The sequence below is a fragment of the Crinia signifera genome, chromosome 5, assembly GCF_055691185.1.
Source record: "Crinia signifera chromosome 5, ASM5569118v1, whole genome shotgun sequence".
In the NCBI taxonomy this organism is placed as follows: Eukaryota; Metazoa; Chordata; class Amphibia; order Anura; family Myobatrachidae; genus Crinia; species Crinia signifera.
In genome coordinates, this window is record NC_139221.1 from 24,446,352 (window position 1) to 24,466,374 (window position 20,023).

At 45.2% G+C, this 20,023-nt stretch overlaps 1 protein-coding gene across 1 annotated transcript in view; it reads left to right on the forward strand.

The window, feature by feature from the left end:
• The window catches only part of MEOX2 (mesenchyme homeobox 2), a 92,102-nt gene extending 73,021 nt beyond the window's left edge, over positions 1–19,081 (forward strand). Inside the window, exons 2-3 of the mRNA XM_083186189.1 lie at positions 8,412–8,584; positions 17,240–19,081. Of these exons, the coding sequence (XP_083042315.1) occupies positions 8,412–8,584; positions 17,240–17,464 (398 nt within the window). The 3' untranslated portion in view covers positions 17,465–19,081. The remainder of the gene's footprint in view (positions 1–8,411; positions 8,585–17,239) is intronic.
• The last annotated feature ends 942 nt before the right edge of the window (positions 19,082–20,023 follow it).

The window sequence follows — 20,023 nt, forward strand, 5'->3', positions numbered from 1 at the left end:
CACAGGGCACACATTCTCATTATTAACATCATTTCTAGTGCAGTGTACATTTTTTTTCCACAAGTCCCAGAACAATGGGAAGTCTCTTCCCAGGATCACACTATGCATCAGGGTCTCTACCACGCCCACTTCATGGGACACAGTTCCACAAGTACTCTTTAGCTGGACTAAAGCTGTGGGATACTCCTTGGTGTCCCCATGTATGCACAAGACCCCTATGTAACGTCCTGTGAGTGTCCCAGGGTCTACCAAGCTGACATGGATGAGAGTAACTAAACTCCCAGAGTCCAGTAGAGCCCTCCCGGGATAACCATCCACCTTTACATGACATATTTGCTGTCCAGTTTCTGACACAGTCTCAGCAGAGAAAACAGAACGTGCATATAAAGAGCTTCGCCTGGCTGTATCACACTCCATTGGCTCAGAAGTAAGGGGGCAATTGGCAGCAATATGCCCAGGTCCATGACAACGCCAACACTGTATGCGGCCCCAGTCTTTTTGCGACCCAGGTTTGGACCCTACTGTCCCTTGGGAACGCCTCTCCACTGTTTGTTCCCCATCTAGGCCACCTCCCTTTACAACATTATTTACCCCTCTAGTAAACGGAACAGTCTTACCAGATGATCCGGCCGCTTTGCTGTTCTTGAGGGTGGAATGTCCAGGAGGCACTTCTTGGATTAGATTTTCAGTAGCTCTGTACCTCTCAACCAAGTTGACAAGCCCCTCGGCATCATTAGGGTCGCCCTGACCGACCCAGCGCTGAACCTTTGGAGGTAGGGAACAACGATACTTGTCCAGCACGACTCTCTCCACGATCTGCGCTGGTGTAGAGTCCTCTGGCTGTAGCCATTTCCTTACCAGGTGGACCAGGTCATACATTTGGGACCGCGCAGGTAACTGTTCAGAAAAAGTCCAGTTATGCACCTTCCGGGCACGCACACTCATGTTTACGCCTAAGCGAGCAAGGATCTCTCCCTTGAGTTTCGCGTAGTCCTTAGCATCCTGCTCACTCAGATCAAAATACGCCTTTTGTGGTTCTCCAGTTAGAAAAGGTGCTACCACACCTGCCCATTGATCCACGGGTAACTGTTCACGCTCTGCTACACGTTCAAACACTGCAAGATAGGCCTCTACATCATCCGTGAGAGTCATCTTTTGCAGAGACTTCTGTACTGCAGCCCGTGTGGTTGGAAGCAAGGGTTGGGGTGTTTGCACACTCTGCGCCACACTCTTAGCCACATTCTGTATTTGCTCTTGTAATTGCAGATTAGTTTGCTGCTGTTCCTTTAAGGCTTGTCTGTTGGATTCAAGCAGCAAAACATTGGTTTCAGCCTGGGCACGCATGGCCTCCTCATGCACCTTTTGCTGATATGCGTTTGCCTGCCGCTGCAGCTCATTTGCCTGCACCAAGTGTTTTAAAAGGTCCTCCATTTTAACAGTCTCCTGTTGCAGTGTTACAGCAGCCTTCAGCCAGGACATACAAGTATCAACACACTCCAGACACTCACTTGTGGCTGGTTGCCTTTAGCAACAACTTCCAGCTTGCTGTAGCAAAAGTCCTATAGTTCGATGTATGTCTCTTTAAGTGAGATGCCTGCTCGCATTCTCCACCATATGTGGGGTTTTAGCATCAAACTGGTAGGCACAGGTGAGGATTTGGCACAGACTTAGACAGTGACATCACGGCTTGGGTCCAAAACAGGGCTTGCCTGAGTTTTATTGCAGCACTCAGAGCAAGAAACTAAAAACAGCCTTTACACTTCAGGCAAAACAGAAAATAAAAACCTGCTCGTCTGAGCTCTAACTAAACAGAATAAACGTCCCTCTCTATACCAGGGCCACACTATGTGACACTGGACACACACAGCAGATATAGATCAAGTAGTGCAGTACTTACAGCCTTGTCTCTCTCTAGCAGCAGCTTACTGCCTCCAACACCCAGGGAGAGAGAGAGAGCACTATGGAGAGGGCTGACTCCTTTTTAAAGAATCAGGTGCTCTCCTGATTACCAGCCCAGGACAGAACACCCTTTGTAAGCCGGAGCTTACCACACAGATTGAAATAGCCTGCAGTCTATATGCCATAAGACAGGATTCTAGGGGAAAGGTACCTGCCGTCTATGACTTTCCCTGTCACTGTCTTACAATATATATATATATATATATATGGAGAACAAGTAATGGTACCCGCGCTAGTCCAACTATTTCTCACAAAAGTCCTTATCAGAAGAGTATCAAATATCTTTCAGAAGGAACACAGTCTCTTCTTCTACACCGCTTTTCCCTCTTTCCAGGGCGGCTGCTCCTTTCCAGTGGGCTAGTTCAATTTAGCCCTGTTCATGCAAAAATCTGGAAAAAAGGGTGAAAAGAGCGCCTCCTAGTGTAGTATTTAGTGTAATCAAAAGACACTTCCACCAATTGTGTAACACCCCAAGTCGTGAAGGTGTACCATTTACCACCATAAATGGTACACCTTCACGACTTGGGGTGTTACACAATTGGTGGAAGTGTCTTTTGATTACACTAAATACTACACTAGGAGGCGCTCTTTTCACCCTTTTTTCCATATATATATATATATACACATATATACACACAGGTCGGGTCTCCCTTATTCGTGTATTCCAAAATCCGAAATATTCAGAAAATCATGTTTTTTTTTTAGAATATTTTAGTTTTCATGGGCCTTCAGGATCCTCTTCAGCGGCACCTCCGGTGCATGGCAGGAGTGCGCGGGTGCGCCAGTGACGTCACCGACGTGCACTCATACAATGCACCCCTGGGATCGGAGATGCTGCTGAAGAGGATCCTGAAAGCCGCCGTGGCCGCCGGGGACACTGTGGACATTGGGGGACCATCGGGGCACCACCAGGGGACCAGGTAAGTGTGGAGAAAAAAAAATATTCCAAAATCCCTTATCCAAAATGCTCCTGGTCCTGAGCATTTCGGTTATATACAGGTTGAGTATCCCTTATCCGAAATGCTCAGCACCATGAGCATTTTGGATAAGGGATTTGTGTGGATTTTGGAATTTTTTTTTTCATACCTGGTCCTGAGGTGTGGGGGGGAATACAAACAAAAAAGGCAGAATATTCTGAAAAACCACGGTTTTCTGAATATTTCGGTGTTTAGAATAAACGTATAAGGGAGACTCGCCTGGAATGTATGTATATATATATATATATACATATATATATATATACATATATATATATATATATATATATATATATATATATATATATATATATATATAGAAAATGTCCGATGGATGGCCGGCACTCCAAAAGTCAAAGCAATAGGGTCGGGTCCCCTCCCAGAGGGAGAGAGACAATCTCTGTCCAATATAGCGATGCTGCACTGGTGGCACTCCAGAAATAACGACAGGTAGACAGGTGTCAGGTCACCTGACACCTGTCTACCTGTCGTTATTTCTGGAGTGCCACCCGTGCAGCATCGCTATATATATATATATCACACAAAATCTCTAGAATTGCGCTAAATGCTGACTCTCGGTCGCCTATAACACTTTGTCCTCTACTAGTAGATCCCCACAATCCAAATCACCCTACAATAGTGTTATATGGCGCCCTTACATAAATTTAGAGTTGAACTAATTTCTGTTTTTTCCCAATCCTTATTTGTCCAATTTGTACACACTAAGATTTTTCTTTCATGTAAAATACATTTATTGACACATACATAAAAACATTAAAACCAAACTTTTTTGCAGTTAATTCTTGTCTTTGGTATTATCCTTTGATTATGGATGATATCAAAAAACCCGACGCGTTTCATCTCCTTGCCATTTGGACCTTGAGGAGTACACATGCACCTAGCACTAGAAGGAGTGTTGTCTCCTTCTGATTGTCTATCAATTTGAACTCTAAAAGGTGGGAATACATATCCACTATTAGAGGATTTAAAAAGGATTTTTATTCCAAACTGGGTCATATAGATGCTTATGGAATCATTTATGTGAGCATGAATGAATAACCGCAAAATCCTGTCAATATAACCCGTTAGTAAACGGTTCGGAAACAAAATTTACATATAAGGATTCACATCCAAGCTACTAGATATTAGGAAGGCGTTAAGGAGCTTCCAATAAAATAAATACTAAAAAGACACCAGAGAGTTTACAAATAAACTGAGAAGACGCATCCAGTTTATATCACTTTAAAGATTCTTTCATATTATTTCAAAATATTTGGCACACCCCTGATGAAGTCTCTTGAAGGAGATGAAACGTGTCAGGTTGTTTTATATCATCCATAATCAAAGGATAATACCAAAGACAAGAATTAACTGCAAAAAAGTTTGGTTTTAATGTTTTTATGTATGTGTCAATAAATGTATTTTACATGAAAGAAAAATCTTAGTGTGTACAAATTGGACAAATAAGGATTGGGAAAAACAGAAATTAGTTAAACTCTAAATTTATGTAAGGGCGCCATATAACACTATTGTAGGGTGAGATATAGATATATATATATATATATATATATATATATATATATATATACATAATAATCTTGTATTTGACAAAGTGTCTGAGTCTGAACTGTCACCAGATCCCAGATCTGCATTACAATGTTGGCCTGTAACTCTATGGATCATACTATGTAATATACATGCAATATTAGCATATTGTATACCAGATGTATAGTAGAGGAGAGGACAGGGGGTCATCTCCACAAATCCCCTCAGGCTAAACGTTCTAGACTGAACATTTATCATAGGGCACGGAAGAATAAGTCCTTATAAAACAGAACAGGACTTTTGAACAACTTGCAACATCTGTACAGCAGATGGAAACTAATATAAAACCTGCCAACATTTTTTGGGTCTCCAACCCTTTTTCCACCAGCGAGAAACCATGAGCGCCTTGCTCCGTAGGATGTGAAAAGAGACCGAAAGGTCATGGTGGGTTGGTATCTCCCAACCCATAGTCCCAAGTGGGCTGTTAAATCAGGATATTTCCAGAAACAAGTTTAAAAAACAGGAGATTTACGACTTTTTACTTTTAAAGGAAAATAATATGTTTGTAGAGGTAAAATAGTAAAAAAAAACACATACAAAATAGCACAGAATAGAATGCAACCCCCCCCCCCCCCCTATAATAAGACCTAATAAAGTGGTTTTGGTTTATTTTTTTTAGCCAGCATTTAAGAATAATTTTAGGAATTTTATTTTATACAGTGATGTCATATGAACTTTTATTAGGGTGTGAAAAAAAATGCAGTTTAAGGGAGCGAAATTGCACCTTGGCAAACCATTTTAGGTGCAGGGTTGCCAATGCAATTTTCTTTAATACTGTTGGCTTTGGCGTGTAGCACACACATTCTGGGCAACTTTACAGGTAAGCTTGGATCATAAGGTAGACGCTAGGTCCCCTTCAGCTAATGTACCCTCTGATGTCATCATACCACGTGAACTGCACAGCGCCGTGGGAAATAACATGTGACCCACAACGGCAGGGGAAAGGGCAAGGTTGGTGTCTAACAGTTTTACTATCCACGTCAACATCTATATCTCTAATTGGCAACCTGTGGTGAACAAAGCTTGAAGGTTGTTGAGAAAAGCGAACAGTGAGGGTACACTTCTAGTCTCATGAGCAGTACAGACAGTGTAATGGTTAGCATTACTGCCTCACAGCACTGAGGTCATGGGTTCCATTCCCACCATGGCTCTAACTGTGCAGAGTTTGTATATTCTCCCCATGCCTGCGTGGGTTTACTCTGGGTACTCCGGTTTCCTCCCACATTCGAAAAAATATACTGGTGTGTTAATAGGCTTCCAAAAAAAATTAACCCAAGAGTGAATGTGTGTGCGTGTACATGTGGTAGGGAATATAGATTGTAAGCTCCACTGGGGCAGGGACTGATGTGAATGTGCAAATTGTCTATGTAAAGCTCTGTGGAATATGTGTGCGCTATATAAGAAACTGTCAATAACATTGATCCTACCTTTGCCATTGTGGGTCTTATGGTATATCCCATGGTTATCATGTATTATGCTGTTCACATGGTCTGATGACTTCCAAGGGTACATTAACTGAAGGGGTTATAGACACAACCGTTCATTGGATTCCTCCCAGATTCTCTTTCCGAGGACAGTACAACAACTTTGGAGGGGGTATTTTGACTAATTATTAGTCTCACATTTTTTTTATTTTTAAGTGCTATTTTAATTGTATAATTATTATTATTATTATTATAATTATTATTTTCATAGAGTATTACAAAATGCAGGCGCTATGCTATAACATGCAGTAAAGTCTAATAAATGACAGAAGCGTCCCACTGCCTTGTTGCTGCATATAACAGTGTTTTGTACGGGACCCGCGATGCGCAGGAGTCGCAGTGTATAAATCGATAGCCAGCTCCCATTAATTTCATTGCATACCAGAGGCGTAGTCTTGTATATGCCGCACTATTCCAAGTGTTGTACTGTATGCTGCAATGTGTAAAATCCCAAAGGACACATCTGTATTACATTACAGGTAGGGTGCAACGCGGACATGGTCTCTCTAACATTACAGACAACGCACAACCCAGTCCTGGTCTCACTAATATTACAGGTGGCACGCAACCCAGTCCTGGCCTCTCTAATATTACAGGCGGTGCACAACCCAGACCGGGCCTCTCTAATATTACAGGTGGCACACAACCCAGACCTGGCCACTCTAACATTACAGATGGTGCACAACCCTGTCCTGGCCACTCTAACATTACAGGTAGAGCACAACCCAGTTCTCGTCTCTCTAATATTACAGGTGGTGCACAACCCAGTCCTGGTCTCTCTAATATTACAGACAGCGCACAACCCAGTCCTGGCCACTCTAACATTACAGGTGGCGCACAACCAGACCTGGCTAATCTAACATTACAGGTGGTGGACAACCCAGTCCTGGCCTCTCTAATATTACAGGTGGCACACAACCCAGTCCTGGCCTCTCTAACATTACAGGTGGAGCACAACCCAGTCCTGGCCACTCTAACATTACAGGTGGCACACAACCCAGTTCTGGCAACTCTAACATTACAGGCGGTGCACAACCCAGTCCTGGCAACTCTAACATTACAGGTGGTGCACAACCCAGTCCTGGCCACTTTAACATTACAGGCGGTGCACAACCCAGACTTGGCCTCTCTAACATTACAGGTGGTGCACAACCCAGACCTGACCTCTCTAACAATACAGATGGCGCACAACCCAGTCCTGATCTCTGTAACATTACAAATGGTGCACAACCCAGTCCTGGCCTCTCTAACAATACAGATGGCGCACAACCCAGTCCTGACCTCTGTAACATTACAGATTGTGCACAACCCAGTCCTGGCCTCTCTAACATTTCAGGTGGTGCACAACCCAGTCCTGGCCACTATAACATTACAGGCGGTGCACAACCCAGTCCTGGCCACTATAACATTACAGGTGGTGCACAACCCAGTCCTGGCCACTATAACATTACAGGTGGTGCACAACCCAGTCCTGGCCTCTCTAACATTACAGGTGGTGCACAACCCAGTCCTGGCCTCTCTAACATTACAGGCGGTGCACAACCCAGTCCTGGCCACTATAACATTACAGGTGGTGCACAACCCAGTCCTGGCCACTATAACATTACAGGTGGTGCACAACCCAGTCCTGGCCTCTCTAACATTACAGGCGGTGCACAACCCAGTCCTGGCCTCTCTAACATTACAGGTGGTGCACAACCCAGTCCTGGTCTCTCTAACATTACAGGTGGTACACAACCCAGTCTTGGCCTCTATGACTTTTTCACACTTTGCCATTCAGACATATTACAATTCATGGTTATACGTAGTGTGCGAGGTGCAGCCTCTCCTGCTTGCCAGCCAGCTCCCAAAGAAGAGGCCTCCTTTGTTTAAATTCTTCATGTGCCAAGTAACCAAGTCTCTACACAGCTGGCCACAGACCATTGCCCCCTCCCCAGCCATCTTTAAAACTGGATGGTCCCGGGAAAGCACACACACACATATCATCTATATATATGTCTAGTGTCTGATTGTGTGTCTCCGAAACACTGCCATCTGTTGGCAGCCAGTGAAACTACATCTCTTTCTCTCTCACACATGCACAAACGAGGCAATTACAAGGTAGCAGACTAGCTTTCGAAGCACTTGCTTTGAGTGGGCTTACTAGTATATATATATATATATATATATATATATATATATATATTGAAATCACTTTGTGTTAGTTGATGTGTACTGTTATGTGTATGACACCTGCTTTCAATAAGTAAAAAGCTATTATGTTATAGCATCCTAAATAAAACAGCCCAGACAACAGTGAGTGTATGTGAGACGCCTGTTTCTCATTTCACAATGTATTTTACATAACACTACAAATATACAAATGAAGGTTTCTCTCTCTCTGCAGATTCCCAGGAGGGCAATTACAAGTCCGATGTAAATAGTAAGCCGCGGAAAGAAAGAACGGCCTTCACCAAGGAGCAAATCAGAGAGCTGGAGGCGGAGTTCGCCCACCATAACTACCTGACGCGGTTGAGAAGATACGAAATAGCAGTAAACCTGGACCTCACTGAAAGACAGGTATTCCCCCCCCCCCCCCCAAGATGCATTATAACATTGCTGTACTGTCCTCCTATCTAATACTAACACAAGGGTTGTATCGTAATGCCCTCAGTCAGTTTACTGACACCTATTAACCACACTGTCTCATAGGTATATGGCCATTAAGTCGACACAAGACATGTCGACATGCATTGGGTCGGCCATTGATGGTCGACATGGCTTAGATCAACACCTGAAATAGATCTACATGCCTAAGGTTGACATGGATGGAAGCTCAAAACAAGCATTAGGCCGACAATGGCTTAGTCAAAATGAGTTTTTCACTTTTATTTTTAGCCGACATCATACTTGCCTACCCTCCTGGAATGGCTGGGAGGGTCCCACAATTTGGGTCCCCCTCCTGGCCCCCCGGGAAGGTGGGCAAGTCTCCCACATTATGCCACAGCCCCACACCCCCCCCCCCCTTCCCCGCGGTATAAAACGCTGAATTTCGCGGGTCCGTGGGGAGGGGGCGTGGCTAAAATGACGCGAAACACGTCATTTTGCATCATTTTAGCCCCTTCCCCACCTGCGGACCTGCGAATGAATGCGGCTGTCTGTTATGGGGGCCCCCAAAACGAAGCCACATCCCGCCCCCCTTTCACTCCTCTCCGGGCTTCTCCCGGAGAGGAGAATTATAAAGTCGGCAAGTATGGCCGACATGTGCCGACAGGCGGTATTTCATGACCTACCATCCACTAGGGCGCAGCGGTAGAATAGTATAGAATACCATGTAGAAAGGTGATTGGTGAGACCACAGGAATTACAGTGGCCGGAAACAGAGGTCATTAGAACGCACAAACTAGTGACATCACTGCGGCACAAGTCCGAACGCTGTCTCCTCCATGTTTGGGGGACAGGTAGAATAAGACAAGGTTATCCCGCAACAGATAAGCTACAGCAGACATGCACCACGCAGTGCACACAATAAAAATGTGCAAATTATTAACAGCAAATGTAAAGCAGATGATCGGGGCTTTAAACATTCCTAAAGCAGTATATTAGAGGAAGGGCTATGCCAGGTGCCGGGATGTAGGGAGTTTCCGCAAGCCATCAAAACTTAGGAAAGCAAATGCTTTCAATCCCCGGTTTAATTTATATCTACAGTATGTTCCGTTATATAATATATATGTGTGTGCTGATATATATCTTCATGCCGATAGAGTACGTGCATACAGATGTGCAGGTATAGACAATTCTATCACAGCGTAGACATAGGAATGACAATATACTGTGAGATTTAATTCATATCAGATTTTACGACGTTCCCAACAGAAGTTTATATCTGAACTGCAACTAGTGTGTTTTTCAGCATCGATTGTGATCTAAGGGACAGCTCTCCTGTACAGTAAGCCTCACAGGTAGGGATGGTCATTGGTTTAGTCACCATCGGTGGTTGCCAACGATGGTGATACTGCAACCAGCCATCCATAGCCACAAACTATGTGATGGATAACCATTGATAGTTTTTGCTATCGATGATCATCCATTATCTTTGACTGAATGGTACTGACCACCTGAGCCCCCCCCCTCCTCCCGCCCCCCACTACAATCCAACTTGAATGCAGCTGCAAGGCTGATCTTCCTGGCTAGACGTGCATCTTCTGCCGATCCGCTCCTTTGGTTGTCTTTATATTACTGCATTCAATATAAAATACTTCTACTTACATACATAGCCATTACTCTGACTACACTGACTTCTATCTCTTCGCTTATCTCAAAATATATCCCCACCCGTCCTCTCCGCTCTGCACAAGATCTGCGTCTCTCATCCACACTCATCCACACTCATTACTCGCTCCCACTTACACTTGCAGGATTTTTGTCGGGCAGCACCCACCTTATGGAATGCCCTTCCACGCACATTAAGACTCTCCTCTAGTCTCCAAACTTTGAAGCGTTCCCTGAAAACTCACCTCTTCAGGCAAGCTTATCATATACCGAACCCCCCACACAACCTCCAGTAGCATTCATATATAATTGCATCCCATCAGGACCGTCCTGTAATCTGATGGGACTGCCATGCTATGGAATTCTATCCTTATGTATCCCTCCTGTTATCCCTATAGATTGTAAGCTTGCGAGCAGGGCCCTCCTACCTCTATGTCGGTTTGTTTCTACCCAGTTTGTTTAATCACTGTTGTTTCCAATTGTAAAGCCCAACGGAATATGCTGCGCTATATACAGTAAGTAACTGTAAATAAATAAATTCATGTTGACGGAAGGTGCGCAGTCCCTTAAAATTCACATTTCTTCCATGTTTTTTTTTTTACATGTTGTAGTTGATCCCCAAATAATGTTAATGACCCGAATAAACCTGGACTCTTATAAAATAGACATTCTTATCATAGCTAGATTTTGACACATTAAATTAATCCAAGACACACACACGTGCAAGCGTATTAATTACACACGATTAACGTGCTGACTTAGAGAAGATTGCAAGGCGATTTGTGATTGAAGGATAAATATAGCGTTCCATAAATACAACCACGAATGCCTGCTAGGCAATATATTCAGATTCTGCAACCTGTTCTGGCTACAGCTTAATCATCACTTTGTAGACAGGAGGGCAAACCAACACCCCAAGTAAGGGAGGGGCGGGTATTCTGGTGAGCAGGTGCAGACACACATCAACCTGCTATTGCTTATTCAGAGGTGGATTTTTTAATAACATCTCTAATGCAATTAGTATCCTGCCGTTCCTTCACTTTTACTCTTGTTCTATAATAACATTTAATTTCAGATCTGAGACCATCAAATAAAGGGGATTAGTCAGACATGATTGCTGGGCTGCTATATTGCAGACCACCCATCCAGAGTGAAATCCCACCCCGTACAAGCCTGCAAATTGCTGAGCAGGGTTTGCAAAAATTACCCGGATCAGCGATTCGCCGCAAATCCATTCGCAAGCCGCTCACCATCGAATGATTTTGACAGGGTTCGCAGTCTGTACACAGGTCCAGGACTTACTTAGCGGCTGCGATAGAAGCAGGCTGATCCTGGGCGGAGCTGGCGTCACATGACTTCCACTCATACACCTGACAACGCCTGTATTATCCCTGACACTCCCAGATAACAGCCGCTCACCATGTAATGATTCCACAGTGTGTGCAGTCTGTGTCTAGCCCAGGACTTACTCAGTGGCTGCGATAGAATCAGGCTGATCGGGGGGTGGAGCTGGCATCGCATGACTTCCCCTCACACACCTGGCCACGCCTGCATTGTCCCTGACACTCCCAGATAACAGCAGCTCACCATGTAATGATTCCCCAGTGTGTGAGTGCAGTCTGTGCGTAGCCCAAGACTTACTCAGCGGCTGCGATAGAATCAGGCTGATCGGGGGCGGAGCTGGCATCACATGACTTCCCCTCATACACCTGACAACGCCTGCGTATTACCTGACACTCCCAGATAACAGCCGCTCACCGTGTAATGATTCCCCAGTGTGTGAGTGCAGTCTGTGCGTAGCCCAGGACTTACTCAGCGGCTGCGATAGAAGCAGGCTGATCGGGGGCGGAGCTGGCGTCACATGACTTCCCCTCACACCTAGCCATGGCTGCATTTCCCTGACACTCCCAGAAAACGGACGGTCACAACCCACAAATGGAAGGCCTCGCACATGCATACGTAGTCTATTCATTATCGCCTGGCGAATTCGTAGAAATGCAATCAGGTCTGAATAACCCCCTAAGTTTGATACAACGCTTCTTAATTCACTGACAGTTAATTTTACCCTGAAAAACCAGATTTTGTTATATTCTGTATACTGATTGTATTTAATGGCTCGGGGTCTCCCTGGTGACTTTTTCGTCCTTCCATGGAATGTAGGAAACCTTGGACTGTCCTTGAAATCCAATTTCTAGCTGTGGATTTCCTACATTAAAAAAAAAAAAGATTTCGCAGCTGGAAACAGGAAAGTGCATTCTGTTTGTGCACACAATCCTTCTACAAACTACTACTGGGAAGAGGAAAGTCTCTGGGGGTTATTCAATGACTTCTGCGAGCTGTGACAGCGAGCAATGTTAGTATTAGCTCTGACAGCACGGTCAGTATTCAGCTGACCCCCTGCTCACGCCGTTTCCACCTTGCTTGTTTTTTTCAGCAATGTGGAAATGGTTTTGTGCGACCTCTAAAACAGCGAGGCACGGGGCTAAATGTAGCCTCACTGTTTGGGGCAATCCTCGCCGTCAAGGACGTAACTACCATGGGTGCAAGGGGTGCGGCTGCTATGGGGCCCAGAGCTGAAGGGGGCCCATCTTTGATGTCTAAATAATATGTTTTACATACATTTATCACCATCAGTTGCTAAATAGGGGGCCCTTACAAACTTTTGTTATGGGGCCTATGAATATCTAGGTACGCCTCTGCTCGCCGTCATCTGACAGTGAGGGTTCCCTCGGAACATTGAATAGGGTGAGCGACCGGCGTGGGGTTTAAATGGCGAGGGTCGCTTGTTTTCGGCGATCCCCGCCAGCATTTTACCCTTAGTAAATATCACCCACTGCCACTTGGTTATGGATTATTTGATTTAATCTCATGCATGGATAACAGAGATTTTTGATCTGCGCTTATCACAGCACAAGGCAGTCGTCTTTCACATCTCTGGTCATAAGGTCGACCCTATTTAGTGGAAGGTGGACAGGCCTTAGGTCGACACCTGAAATAGGTTGACACGGCTAAGGTCGATACGGCGCTGGCCATGCCCACACGGTAGCGAAAATGCAGTGATGCATACAATATTGCAGTAACCACAATACAATACATAGCGCATCACAGTTACCACCATCTAATACAGAGCGCATCAGGGGAGGCGGGGCGGCAGAAGAGTTTTCAATTCAAATAGGGAAGGCACAGCAACTGTCTCAAACTGGCATTCCAAACTGACAGTTGTTGGGACTTCCCTATTTGAATTGTGTGCTGTGCTGCAGCCTCATCTCTGGAGCCGCCACTCGACTGTCCACCATATAATATAGAGAGTCGCAGTGAACGTTATGTAATACAGAGCAGATCACAGTGACCACCATGTAATACAGGGAGCATCAGGGACCACCATATAATAAATAGATCATTGGTGACCTCCTGTAGAGAGATGACAGATAGAGAAGCACCCAGTAAAAAAAATTCAACTTTGGCCAAACTCTCCACTATTTTTGCCTTTCCTTGGGATTGGATTCTAAGATGGTTGAATGGATAAGATCTTAGTTGCAGGACAGAAAACAGAGAGTTGTAGTAAACGGAGTACAGTCAAAGGAGGGAAAGGTTACAAGTGGGGTACCCCGGGGATCTGTACTTGGACCAGTGTTAATATCTTTATTGGTGATATTGCAAATGGAACTAAGGGTAAAATGTGCCTTTTTGCAGATGACACAAAGGTATGCAACAGAGTAGACACACCAGGAGGGATAAAACAAATGATTGAGGATCTAGGTAGATTAGAGGAATGGTCAAGAGCATGGCAACTACAGTTTAATGGCAAAAAATGCAAAATCATGCACTTGGGTTGCAAAAATCCAAAGACTAAATATAGTATAAATGGCACTATAATGGAAACTACTGAGGAAGAGAGGGATCTAGGTGTCACTATTTCAGGGGACTTAAAAGCAGGTAGGCAATGTAACAAAGCAATGAAGAAGGCAAGTCAGATGCTTGGTTGCATAGGGAGAGGTATCAGCAGTAGAAAGAAAGAAGTAATACTGCCACTGTATAGGTCATTGGTACGACCTCACCTAGAGTATTGTGTTCAGTTCTGGAGGCCATATCTCCAGAAGGATATAAATACATTAGAGACTGTACAAAGAAGGGCAACTAAAATGGTGCATGGCCTACATCACAAAACGCATACCTCCCAACTGTCACGATTCCGTCGGGACAGTCCCGATTTTTGGGTCCTGTCCCGACGTCCCACCCGCGGCAGGCATTGTCCCGCTGCGGGGGGTGGCAGTTGGGAGACCCCCCAATCTAGTAGAATAGACGCTGTGCGCATGCGCACAGCGTCTATTCTCGTATGAAAATGAGGTTGCGGCTAATTAGCATAAGCCGCGCCCTCATTTGCATGCGCCCCGCCCCCTTTTCGGGCGGAAGTTGGGAGGTATGCAAAACGTACCAGGAAAGACTAAAAGATCTTAATATGTATACTTTAGAGCAGAGAAGGGAAAGGGGGGACATGATAGAAACTTTCAAATATACCCAGGGTTATAACAAGGTACAGGTAGGAGACATTCTTCACAGGAAGAGGAGCAACAGAACACGAGGACATACACTGACACTAGAGGAAGATTACATTTTGAGAAATTTGAGGATAAATTACTTTTTAAAATACATGCCAACCACATACTGACCCCCTGTGCCCCCCCTTTAATCCGGCCCTGCTCATGGCATGCCCACATAGACCACGGCCACACGCTTTGTTTGCTTCATGGTCCCAGTCAATCCCTGCCTCACATGTACTAAAATAGGATGGATATAAACACGTGCCCTTGGGAGCATCACACAGGTGACCCAAAGAGACCCGCATCCCCCTCCCTCCCCCCGACCAGCTTATCCCTTCATGGATCAGCTCCCTAACAAGCGCTCCTGGTGACAAATGCTGGCCCCGCCTCTTTTGTGTGTGATGTCACACATAATCGCTGCTATCAGCTGTAGCTTTAAAGCAGCAATGATTTGCAAGGCAATTACAAACCTGGTTTTACCTTTCAATTGAAATCTACCGCCCCTTGTTGCCGGTATCTCATCGGTTCATGTCAGTCTCACCCTACAGTATTTCATGGGAGTGGTTCTAAATGCCGGCGGTCGGAATCCCGGCGTTCAAAATCCAGATGCCTGAATCCAGACCGCCGAAATCCCGACAAGGGGGGGAATTGGAACGCTCCCCCTTGCTGGCTCGCTGCGCACACTAATTGATTCTCCCTCTATGGGTGTCGTGGACTCCCACAGAGGGAGAAAGTATCGGGATTTCGGCGGTCGGGATTCCGGCGTCGGGATTTTGAATGTCGGGATTCAGACCGCCGGGATTGTAACTGCATCCCGTATTTCATATATCCCATAAGCACCCAGAAAAGTAGCACACCGTCCAAACTCCAATGTCCAATTTAATTTGATAAACTTTAGCAAATGCATCGGAACGGAATCTATTTTCCGCCACCGGTATACTGCGCTGGAATATTTGTTTTGGCAAATGGCTTCTATGTACGTGTTGCCTGGGAGGGATCCGGGACCTGTATGATGATGAGCTGCAGAGTGAAAGTGAAAGATGGAAAAAGTCGCCAGGCGTCCAAGTGGGGGGTTTGACAGCTCTGATGTCTGCTTAGTGGAACAAGTGCTCTGCACCAGTAGCAGTAGCCCTACGGGCTGCAGTTCCCAGTCACTGGCCATGTCTGACTGTGGGCACCGCTGTTGCTATAGATCTCTGCTATGGGAACAAAATGTGACCAGATGAGACTGAGGGAAGCTCAGAGGTCACTGCTGCATTACATGTCTGTCAGCTTGTGGCGGCAGTTCTGAGTGTCGGGTTTCTGTCGTAGCAATTGTTACTATATTCACAATTCTGTTACACTTCTTCTGCACTGAAGTCTGTGCGCTGTTCATTAGGAGGAGCCCTGTTGTAGCAATAGAAAGTTTCAAATATTTATAATTATATTTACTAAAAAAATCTATCGATCTCTGAAAATTGCCTATTTTTGTGGGGATATGGTCACCATGTCGACACTGAAGGCTGACATTTATTAGGTCGACCACTAAAGGGTGACGCGGCTTAGGTTGGAACATGAGATAGGTCGACATGGCTATGGTTCATGGGGTCGGAAGGTGGACACAAGCATTAGGTCGACAATGGGAAGGTTGACAGTCAAAAAGGTCGACATCATTTTTACAGTTTTTTTGGGAGGGAGAATATAACAGTGTGCAGAGCGCAGCGCGCCCTGCGAGGGGACACGGTACACTGATTCGGTGTCCATATCGGAATTCAGGAAAAGAAAGTGGAAAACTCATGTCAATGGCAATAGTGCAACCAGCAATCAATAGTGACATAATATGAAATGGAGGACCATCGATAGGTAAAACTATCGATGGTCATCCCTCACATATGCATTTTCTTTGACTGACTAGCCCATAGGCCAATCATATTGTGGGGGCAGGGCTTCAGGGGTGTCAGGATGGGGCTTCAGGGGTGTCAGGGCGGGGCTATGCTCCGTGTCCCGTCGCCTTTTTAAGAAAAAATAAATATTCGGTTCTGTTATGCCATCGATGGAGGGAAACATCTGGTTCTCCCCCATCGATGGCAAAAGTATTCTACATCTGCCATAAACCACCGATGATTTAAAATCATCGATGGTCGATGGCCATCCCAACACCTGTGCTATGGAGTCAATTCCGTTAGAAGCAGTGCTGTTGTGATGGAGTTTGAATGCTGACAATGGCCAGTAATTAGCTCGTACCTCACATGTAGATTGGGCATTTTAATTAGGGGTGCATATTAAGGCCTACCTTACGTACAGGTTTTGTGCACATTGCACGTTGCCCTTCCATTATGCCGAAATGACTATGAATCGACCCCTGTATGATGCAATTTTACTATAGGAATATGTTTGCGTATTTAACAAACTTAAACTGTTCTTTTTGTATTCTCCCTATAAGGTGAAAGTCTGGTTTCAGAACCGCCGAATGAAGTGGAAGCGAGTGAAAGGAGGCCAACAGGGTGCGGCAGCGAGGGAGAAAGAACTGGTTAATGTGAAAAAGGGGACACTGCTGCCTTCAGAGCTGTCTGGGATCGGCGCGTCGAGTCTCCAACACACATCCGATTCACTAGCCAATGACGACAGCCGTGACAGCGATCAGAGCTCAGAACACGCTCATTTATGATTTGTACATGAAAAAAGTGACTCGGAACCAGTTTTGTTCTCAGGAAAGAAAAATGACACGGCAAAGACTGGCTGGAAGAAAGCTTCAAGAACATAGATTCTCTGAACTAATGTTTGTCTCATAAAGAAGGTTTCATTATTGACGACACTAAGGTCTTACACGCGAGTTAGTCATAGGACTAAGGACAGGGCCAGGACCAGGGCAGGTAACAGGTGGATGCCAGGCTGGGCCATAGCAACCTTTAGCACCACACGTTCATTAAATGTGGGCGAATGGCGCTGATTGGCGTCTTTGCTTCGGATGCCTAATTCCCGGGTCTGGGCACTGACGATGAATAACGTTGGTTTGGAACATTCCAGTACTTTATAACAGGCCTGGCCAAACCTGTGGCTCTCCAGATGTTGGGAAACTACACATCCCAGCATGCTTTGCCACAGTTCTAGCATTGTATAAGAGCAAAACTGTTGCAAGGGATGCTGGGAGTTGTAGTTTCACAGCAGCTGGAGGGCCACCTGTTTGGGCGGGCCGGCTTTAGAATATGAAGGGGGTGACGTTGAGCAGGTGATCTTGCTTTTAGCTTGCACTTTTGTTTACAGTAATATTTCCAGAGTATTAAAAGGAGTTTTCTCAAGGTTTGAATAGCAAAGCTGATAGCTCTGTTCTCATACCCCAATGTTGGTTACCTCCTAGCACGGTGCAACCGCCTTCAAGATGTTATCAAAGAGACAGAAGACTTGAAAATCCCATTTAATTTAATTTATATATAGGAAACGATCAATCAGAGCTTTGACAGAGGACAAGCAGGGGCATTGCCCAGAGTAACCAATCAGATGCTTGCTTTCATTTTAGACCTGTTGCTATATAAATGGTATCAAGACACTCATTTGTTATTATGGGCAACACATCTTCTTGTCCTCTGTAGAAGGCCCGATAACTGTCCATCCTAGTGGCTATTGTGCATTTAATTAGTGCGTCGCTATGGGCCTAATTCAGACCTAATTGCACGGCAACGAATTTACATGCCAGGCATCACTATCTGCTCGCAAAGTGATTGACAGGAATCCGGCGCTTGTGGGTGGTAACTGCCCATTTTCTAGGAGTTTCAGGGAAAACGCAGATGTGCCCAGGCATTTTAGGGGAAGGTGTGTGAGCCCCAGCCCTGGGCAGCTATGCAATAATGTCTGAATCAGGCCCTATATCTGAGGTGCACTGGCATAACTGCTTCATGGGCAGCAATAGCCACACTGCCACCTATACAGATGTGTCCTCATACAAAATGGCCGCCGTCGTGCTCAAAGGACTTGCGTTGCTTGTATTTTTTTTAACTGGAATGAGCTGCAATTTGCAGCCAGTAATGACAAGTAGGAGGCCCCCCCCCCCTTTTTAAAGTGCCCCGGGCCCCCCAAAGGCTTAATCCGGCTCTGCAATTAGGTGTGGGCGAGAGGTGCGCCACACCGAGCCTGGGCTTATGGCGTGCAGGGTGCATGGAATGGCACCCTGCAGCCAATAGAATGGCAGTCGTACCCCTACCGAGGCCCGGTCTCCGGAGGCTCCTGTAGTTTCCAGGTGCCGGCGATCCCACCCCCTGTGCGTGACATCACAGGTAAAGGAGGTGGGGCCAACACAATGGCTCAGATGAACTAAGCTTCAAAAGTGATAAAATTGGGATTGATAAACCACCAGCCAATCAGCTCCTGTCTGACATTTTTCAAACACAGTCTGTGACATGGCAGGTAGGAGCTGATTGACTGGTGGTTTATCACTCTCCATTTTATCACTTTTGAAACTTAGTGCGTCTGGCACTATGATAGATGGCTTTTCTTCATGCCAGTTCCATTGTTCTTCATCTGTGACATTAAAACTGATTCTAATGTGGTTAAAGTCGCAGCCTGGCGTCTCGAGTACATATTGGGTGGTGCTTTGCAGCATTTCAGATGAGAATAGGGTACACATTTAACCCTTTGAGTGCCAACATCTCTGTGAGCGATGTGCAAAATATCCGCTAAAAAACGCCAGCGTCGCTCACTTTCGTTATACTAATTCAAATAAAAAATGTGGTGTAAAAAAAAGATTATATTTCCTATACAAGGTAACATTACAGGAATACAATTGCTTGCTTGGCAATTTTCACACCAATTTTGACAAATTCGCGTAGCACTCAAAGGGTTAAAGGAAATGCTACACGGCTTGGCGCAGCTCACTCACGCTGGATGTCTTGCCGCCACATGGAGCATTGGGAATAGGTGTATGAGGACGCGTCTGTAAGTAAGACGAACATCTACAATTTAGGATGAGCAAAATACAGGCCTCATGGTTCCATTATCCTGAGCTGTATATGTTGGGAATCCTACCTTGATCATTGTTTACACGCTCATATGATTTCGTTTAAAGACAGTTGTGTTTTTCCTGTTTTGCCAGTGACGTTTTTTCTACAGTCACAGAAATGAAAAGGAAGTTTTTTTTCACGATTATGGCAGAATATGAAATGAAAATTCATGCATTGAACTCCCTGCCTATAAATTTACCCTGTTATACCCCTTTTAGACAGAAAAATCCCAA